The sequence below is a fragment of the Condylura cristata genome, unplaced genomic scaffold, assembly GCF_000260355.1.
Source record: "Condylura cristata isolate star-nosed mole 26May11 unplaced genomic scaffold, ConCri1.0 scaffold00009, whole genome shotgun sequence".
Lineage (NCBI taxonomy): Eukaryota > Metazoa > Chordata > Mammalia > Eulipotyphla > Talpidae > Condylura > Condylura cristata.
This window is the reverse complement of record NW_004567110.1, coordinates 58891998-58901116: the sequence shown is the minus strand read 5'-3', so window position 1 is coordinate 58901116 and position 9119 is coordinate 58891998. Positions and strand designations below refer to the sequence as shown.

The following is a 9119-nucleotide window of genomic DNA, read 5'->3' as shown; positions in this document are numbered from 1 at the left end:
AAAAAAATGAAATGATGAGGCATGTAAAATGACTGAATAAACATAACAGAACTCTCCAAAAATTAGTTTCTTAAAAGGTTATTATAAAAACTTTAACAAATTCTTAGCCTCAATTATTGCCTTTCTCCCCAAAATTTGTCTCATTGTCACTTAAGATAAGAATCTTTAAATAATCACACCACCAAACAGAAAAACTTGAATTAAGGTTCATTTGAATTTAAAACAGAAAAAGAACATGTTGTTTCCCTTCAATTCAAGGTATTTAAAAAAAATGCTGAATTTATCAAACAAAAAAAAAGTGTACAGAAACACAAAGGCTATATTCATGCTGAGTTTTATATTTTTACACTTATTATAGCCCCCTTTAATAACAAAACAGTCTTAGATATGCTTATATGTGAAGAACAAGAAAATTACCAATTGACAGGTAGAATATAATGGTTTTATAAAGGTTATAAGGCCTATATAACATGGCAATATTTAAAGGGGAAAAAATTCTTTGGTAGTATGTTTGGAAAAGTTTCCATTTACATTAGTTGTGTTATTTTTATAATTCATTTACTCTATTTGAAAGAGGGTAGCGAGGCAAAAATGCTTCGGTTTATAAGACAGCAAAAGTATTTATCTTTTTAGATAAAACACACACAAAAAATATTGGAGATTTATAAAATGTCACTGATTTTAAAGTCTTTAAAACACCACTAGCAAGATACCAAAATGAACCTCAATTATAATAAAAGCCCTTTAGACGCAAAAACAGTTACTTAACATTATTTATAAACTACAATGTTACTTCAAAGAAATATTTTTTAATGGAAAACATACTGAGTAAGTTTTAACTTGATGTCTTCTATGGATTGCAGATAACTTGAATAAATGCTTTCAAACTTGAAAAGCAGTTTCTGATATGAATTTGAGCAGTCCTCCAGATTGGCCATGATAGCAGCCCAACCTTGGTGTTGAAGATGTTCATCATGGACCAGACCTTCACAGAAAGAGCAAAGTTTCTTGGCAACTTCATACATTTCCTATATTGAAAAGGAAGGGGGAAAAACAGTAAAAGAAAGTAATCTATGTGTGCACACATATGCATGAATGCATTCTAAAACATTAAAGTGTTGGTGTAGAATGTTTTGGTATATCTCTTTGTTCTGCCTGCTGTTGGCACACAAGGAAGAACAGAAAATCCCTAGCTCTTCTGGGAATGTATATTAGCAGAGTATACACAGAAAACAAGTCAGTCATAACTATTCCTCTTGCAGAGACTTAACTTAAAATTTTAAATAAAGAATACTAAAGGTTCTTTATTCCAATACTATTAAGTGGAAAGGAAATAAACTCAACATCTACCCAGAAATTACTGGAAAAATAAAATGGAAACAATAACATTAAATATGCCAAAATACTTTTATACAAAAAAAAATAGAGAAAGATCAGTATGTATCATTAAATTTAAAAGGATGCTGAATTCATAAAGTGAATTTTCTATTCCTATACTATTATATAAAAATGTAACTACAGGGCTCTCCCTGGTGGTGCAGCAGGTTAAATAAAGCACAGCACTGAGAAGCTAAAACCAATTCAGCATAAGTTCGATACCCACCCTGGAGCTGGCCCACATGATATGGCAGACGTCTCCTGACCGCCGGCTGCTACCCTCTGCAGTGCACTTCAGCCATCTGCCTGTTGTGCTCTCCCCCACTCTGTCTCGGGTGAATCCTCTCACCCCCGTGCCCCCACACCTCTGGCCTGTACCCCAGTTTTATATATAAAACTACAGGTTGCCTATTAAGTGGAATATGATGGATTTAAAGGGAGGGAAGTGAAAATCTACAAAAAAAGCATACTAGATATTCTCTAGGCTTTCTACATTGACTGTTTCCTTCAAGTCTTAGGAAAAAAAAAGAACATTTCTTAAGTAAAACCCAAGAGCAAGAATACTGATAAACTGAATATTAAACTCGGAATTTCTTTTCATCACAACACTTAATTGAAAGAAAAGGAAAGCTACAGAAGGACATAAGATATTTTTGATACATGATACTAACAAAGATGTGAAGATTATAAAAAGTTGTAAAGAAACCTCTGAATCAATTTATAAAAATGTATACATCAACTAGAAAAGGATTAGTAATCCAATAAAAATTAACTAGAGTAACTTTATAAAAAGGATATACAAGTGTCTCAAAAATGCTTATTCTTGTATCAAAGAAATATAAATAGATATCAAAATAACCCATATCACACACCCATCAGAATCTCTAAAGTACAAACAACCAAGAAAATCAAATATCAGTGAATTTGTGAACACAGTGCTAGTGGAAAATAAATGGATACAATCATTACCAACAACATTAGCAATGTGTGACATTAGAAAGACATATGAAGGACAAATGAAGTAAGATACACCAAAATATGTATGAGGATATTCACAACAATCTACAATAGTCTAAAACTAGAAACAATCTTAATATCAACAGTTCAATGAAATGTAACAACAACAAACGATATGTAGCTATCCCAATAGCTCATACCAAATGGCTTATGTATGTGGCAGGCCATACCATCTAGATTTATAGTTACCTTTTGATGTTTGTACAATGATGTAACTGCCTCGAGATGCACTTCTTAAAACTTACCTCAGGTGTCACTAACATGTGACTATTTGTATAATGTAATACGATGCAGCAATGAATATAATTATTAATACATGAACTGCATGAATAAATTCACAAAAACCTAATTTTGAATAAAAGAGGCAAACACTGAAAGAGAAACTTTGTTTTAAATAAGTGAAATTAAAAGAGGCAAAGCAATCCGTGGTTTGGAAGTTACAGCATTGGTTAACTTTAAAGGCGGCTTACAGGAAATCACGAAGTTGGGGCAATATCACATTATTATACTTGTGCCCAATTTTTTTAAAATTCATTAAAAATAAATACACAGTTATGACTTGTGCTGTTTCCAGTACATTTATTCTTAATGACAAAAAATCTGTAAGTTTACTAATGAATATAACTGAGCCCAAATCATGTCACAAGTAAACAGGGAAACCAGATTAAATTCAATCTATTATAAGTCTAAAGCATATCTAATTTCAGCAATTATCTGAAATATGTCAGTATTTTGGTTATAGTAGCTTTTGAGAGTTTTAAAATCTGAGAAATTCTACCATCTTCTATTCTTATTACTCAGAACTTCCTTCGCCATCCTAAAAGTGATTCTTCCACAGGAAGTACATTTTATCTAAAACAAGCAAAATGAAAACCCCAAAGCATCCCCTTACCACAAACACAAAAAGGTATAATTTCAACAATTCATTAGATCACAAATATATTGACAATGTGATCCTAAAAATGTTTTTTCACTTGTCTGTAAATTTATGTTGGACAGAATTTTCCTCACTTTTTTTTTGTTGTTGCTGGGCTTGAAATGTTTCCCATTTTCACTCCAAAGCAAGACTATTACAAAACTCTAATAAAATTTATCACATCTACTCACTCTACTAAATTTCTTTCTAATAGACAGAGCTGGTTTATTGGAATGGGGCAGCAAGGTGATGACATATCGAAGTAAAATGTGTGTTTGTGTGTTGGAGGTCTTTATTTAGAGGCAGTTAAGAGAAGCTTAATAGAATATTGGGGCTTGTGTTGGGTGGATTTAAGAAACGTGGTTTTACTCTGATTTGTGTAGTTTATAAAAGCAAGAACATATTAATCAGATATATAAATAATTATTTAGCTTATTTTCTTATTTTAGCAAAACTCCTACAAGTTCCAAACAATATAGAGTATATGATTTCTCATTTTTGCAAAACTAATTCTAGTATTTCACTGATTTGAAGCTGATTATCTTTTTTTTATATTTGGTAGGATATATCACAATTCTTTTGTTTCTTATAGGATAATTTTATTAGAATGCAGCTGTAATTTTATCAAATGCCACTTCTGGATATACTGATATGATCTTACATCCTTTTTTCTGTAAGGTATTAATAAGGAAATTAATCATATTAATACATTCGCAAATACTGAATTATACTTGCTTTCCTACAATACAGTATCTTTAAGTATATTTTATTTTTACAGTTTTATCTGTAAGAAAAAAAATGTTTTCAGGATATAGAGTATTAAATCTTGTACACAGAGCTTTTTAAAATTATTGTGGTTAAACACACAAAATTTATCATCATAACCCATTTAAGTTACAGATTGGTAACATCAAGTCAGTTACATGCTATGCAACCATTAACTTACATCACGCATGTGAAGAACTTTTTCATTAGCCCAAACCAAAAGTCTGTATTAAACAAAGGAACATTCCTCTCACCTCTCAACCTCTGATAACCACTATTCTATTCTATCTATATAAACCTCATATAATTGGGATCACATACCATTTGTCCTTTTGTGTTTGGCTTATTTCACTTAGCATATAGTTCTCAAGGTTCAGCCATGTTGTAGATAGTATCAGAACTTCCTTCCAGTTTTAACCAGAATAATATTTCACTGTAGGTATATATACCACTTTTTTATTTTTTAATCCAATTCATCTGACAATGGAAATTTGAGTTGCTTTCACCCTTCGGCAATAATGAGTACTTTTGCTATGAACACTGGTATAAATTATACTTTATTAAATTCTCCTGGAAATAATATTTTAATCATTTAAGACTGTTGACAAGCAAAGAGATTTGATTATTCTGTTTCACAAATTAAATCTTCTATTAATTATACTTTGTTTAATCGTTACCATCTAGTTTGTCAAATACTAATCTCATTTTTTATTTATTTATATTTACTAGTTCTGTGCACACTTTTCATAGTTTAGCAATGGTTTTATTGTGCTTCTTGTGATGAAATAGTTGTTTTTTGAACCATAATATAAAATTTATTTTTTAATAAAAAAAAATTAAATTGGCAACTGAAATGTTGGACTGTACTAATCTCATTACTTGGTTTAGTGTTCACTTTAATTTCTTATTCTTATTACTAGCTTTCTAGTTTTGTTGATCATTTATTCTAAGCTCTTCTTTGCTACTTTTCTAAATTAATCCCTTCCTTTTTCTCATTTCATGCATTTAGTTTCATATTGTTTTTGTAAAATGTCTTCCAATCACTTAAAATTATGGTATTTGGTTATCCTTTAATATTATGTTTTTCTATTCATGCTGTATTTTTAGTTTTCAACCAAATCAAAAGTTTATTACTTTCTAAATAGCATGCATTTATGTAGATTAAAATTTAAATCTTGTCAACATTCTTTGCTAATAATCAGAAAAATTAATGGACTTGTTATGAATTATTTAAAATTACTTTAAAATAATTTGCGTTCTCAAAAACATCTCTTGGTTTTTTAATGCTTATTAAATGTGTCCTAGAAAGATGAGGCTTTTTTCTCTATACACTTTTTATGTTACATCCAATGTTTCATAAATGTACATAGTACATTAAAATAGGCAGCTAATAAAGCTTTACTTAAAAGGGGGGGGAACAAAACTAAACAATAACTTTTAATTTATATTGATTTGCTGATTTTTACGAAAGGTAAATACTGTTTTTGGCTAATTCTAAAATATTTTTTTATCTTTGAAAGCAGAATGTGTCTTAGTGCACACAGTTTAAAACAGGTATTATAGTAAACTACCAGGGGAATCAAAAAAAAAAGTCAAATAATCAGGAAATAATCAATGAGAATTATAAGTAGCAATATAAGAGTATGTAGTAGATAGAAACCTGGCTTTTTCTCGAGGTCCTAAATATGGATATGGAACATAGAATTAAAATATAAGGTTATAAAAAAAAAATGTAAGGGTACATTCTCTTTGACTATGTCTACTGAAACATACACACCTTATTGATGAAAGCAATGTTCAAAATTATTACCTATTTATCATCCTAGGAAAGGCAATGAAGGAATTATGTTTAAATCAGTTTTCCCATTCTAAATTCTTATAACTGATTGCAAATGTAGAATGAATAACATACAGGCCCTAAATTTAAAAATCAGAAATATTAACCACAAGATACTTTTTCAGGAGAGTTTGTTATTAATAGTGTTGCTTGCAAGCATCCTTTGTAATTCAGACTACATGCTATTTGGGTTCAATGTGCTTGCTTTTAGTAGTAATAAATTCATTAAGGTTATTTACTGATCAATACCTAATAAAAATTTATGAAACTATACCAAGTATACGAATAAATTACCTTTTTATTAACTAAACCAATTTTTCATTTTAAATGGTATCAGATTTAAGTAAATATAATATTGAAATGTAACTGTTTAAAACTTACCACCGCAAGTTGTGTCCTTGAGGCAACAGTATGAAAAACTGCAGGCATCATAAGAGACTCTTCAACTTTTATTTCCATATCATTTTCTGTTGAAAAGGTAGTTTTGGGAATAGCAGGTGGACGATCACATAAGATCATTTCTTTGTTAAAAAGGAAAATTGGATTTGTGTCCTACAGAAATAAAAATACAAAACAAACATGAAATAAAATGTGACAAATTGCATAATGCCCTTTAAGGTATTACACAAAGGAGATAGGGCACTTTTCTGGTGGCACAGCAGATTAAAGCACAGCACTAAGAAGCTAAAGCCACTAGTCCAATCCCTGCCCCAGCGGTGAGTTGATCCACCTGGTGTGGCAGACCTCTCTGACCCGCCCGCTGCTCCCCTCAGCAGTGTACTTTGTCCATCTGCCTGTTCTGCTCCCCACTCTGTCTCTGGTGAGACAGAGACAGCACCTTTGGCCTGTACCCCCGTTCTGTATGCACAAATAAACTTTAAAAAAAAAAAAAAGCAAAGAAGATAAACATTATTTTTGAATGCAGTTTCTAACTCTCTGATATAAAGATAGAGCATATTTGTGTGAAAGATGGAATACCTACCGTCCCAGCACTGTAGGTGCATACTCTACGATCTGCAGCCATACATTCTCCTCCATTGACCACCAGCACCTGGTGCTGAATAGCGATTTTGTATTTGCTATGAATAGCATGCTTAAGGTCTGCCACACTTTAAAAAAAAAAAAGGGGGGGGGGGATAACCAAAAAAAAATTAAAAAATCAGTTATTTGCATTTGCTCAGAAACAAACATATAAAATGGTACTATGCAAGGATATCGGGGGAGGGGGGAAGACTAACAAATTTCACTATAAAATCTCTCCCAAAATCAGTAGTAAAAAAATACAAGCTTGTTTCTGGAATTGGATTCCATAAACAATTAGCTCACAGGTGAATAAATCATCTTTGTGCCACATCTAAAAGTGAGGTCTATGAAATACAGGCAGTACACACATTTATTTTTGTGCTACTTATATAACATAGCAAAAAAAAAAAATGTGCTCAAATTAGCATCAGGTCTGTTAAAATCCCAAAACACAGGATGTATGTTAGTCTCCACGTCACATTACACAACTATTAATTCTAAAAACGTAAGAAAATTGCTTCCCATTTCAAATAAGTCATTACTTTATGAGGCAAAAATCATACAAAAACTAATATTTTTTCCAAATTCACTAACTTTTCATGCACAAAAATGCAAAATTGATGAGAATAAATGAAATACAGCTCACGTTTGCACTGTAAGTTCAGTGTCAAATGTCAGGGTAGTTCCAGTGTTAACCAGAAATACATATAGCTTCATGATGATTTTTCTGGATTCTGTGAGTTTATACTCACAATCTTATACAGTTACTAAAGAAAAACAATGAAAGTAGTTATTTTTACAAATACAATTACAAATACCTTCACATGATACAGCATAACTGAACTACATAAACAGCAAAGATGTTTAAGATAATTAGACAATTCAGAGTACTACTTAAAAATAAGTAGCAATGAGTCTTATGAAAACCTGTTTTACCATGAAAAAAGTATTTTTTCCTAAGGCAGAACTACATTTCACACTGTTCTCATGAACCCTTGTACATTAATAAAAATAAAAAAACAAGATTTTACTAATTTCAAAACCCTTCTTCACTTCTCCCTTCTATTAATTGCCTCTTAAGCTGAGCTCCCCTTGCCTACGGTGATAGAAATGATCCATATAAGAAGCTGCCCCAAAAGTTATATATATCTAATGGTAGAGCAGAAAGCACAGATTTAGAAAAACTATTTAAAATAATCCTGCCATTAACTATCTATCCAAATGAATTCCTCACATATAAAACTTTCTCACCCACAAAGATTTCAAAACTTAGCAATTTTATTTTACAAATGGAGGTAAAAATCCCAAAGATTAATGAAAACAGTGAAAAGGAATATGTTTATATTCCTTACTCCTGAACTTTATAGTAAAAGTACTAGAAGGAAAGGGCAAAAAAGAAATTTTCTTATTTAATGTTTTGATAATCATTTCAAATGCATTAGATTAAAAAAAAAATGACTTGTTAAAGGAAGGAACTGTGACTTACCGTTAGGCACTGTTGAAAAGGTCTACCACTTCTTAAAAAGCAGATTAAAACTGGTTTATGTTTGTTTTGCTTGATATTGGCAACTGAATGGCATTACTGATTAAACTCAATGAACTGGGGAAAAAAACATGAATAGAGAAAAATTCAGTATGTAACAACATATGGTTATTCTCATTCTTTAAAAATTATCTTTGAGGGCCCTCCCTGTTGACCCAATGGGTAAGGATGCAGCACTGTAAGCCAGCTGCAACTGCTTCAGTGCGAGTTCGATTCCCTGCCCTCCCAACCCGCCCTGGAGGTGATCCACATGGTGCTCTCCTGACCTGTCTGCTGCTCCCCTCAGCAGTGTACTTTATGGATAAGCCTGTATTGCTCCCCACTATGTCTCTGGTGAATCCTCTCACCACCCATACACCTCTGGCCTGTACCCGGTTCTTTATGCATAAATAAATCTTTAAAACACTTAAAAAATAAAATTTGAAAGACTATTCCCTAGTCTCTTGTCCTATCTGTCTTTATTTCACTGAAACCACCAGCTATGACTTTTGACCCACACTACTTCTATTAAAAGATATCAAACGCTAAAAAGACACTTCTCCAAAGAGGAAATGCAGATGGCCAACAGGCATATGAAAAAATGTTCAACATCACTTGTAATAAGGGAGATGCAAATTAAAACCACAATGAGATACCACCTC

General features: G+C 31.7%; 1 protein-coding gene across 3 annotated transcripts in view; it reads right to left on the bottom strand.

The window, feature by feature from the left end:
• The window catches only part of RB1CC1 (RB1-inducible coiled-coil 1), a 77144-nt gene that overhangs the window by 42898 nt on the left and 25127 nt on the right, over positions 1-9119 (bottom strand). For all 3 annotated transcript variants that reach the window (XM_004679883.2, XM_004679884.2, XM_012723011.1), the window contains exons 2-6: positions 8422-8535; positions 7582-7702; positions 6895-7021; positions 6294-6464; positions 826-1028 (exon numbers count right to left, since the gene is read on the bottom strand). In XM_004679883.2, coding sequence (XP_004679940.1) covers positions 826-1028; positions 6294-6464; positions 6895-7021; positions 7582-7652 — 572 coding nt within the window. In that variant the 5' untranslated portion in view covers positions 7653-7702; positions 8422-8535. The remainder of the gene's footprint in view (positions 1-825; positions 1029-6293; positions 6465-6894; positions 7022-7581; positions 7703-8421; positions 8536-9119) is intronic.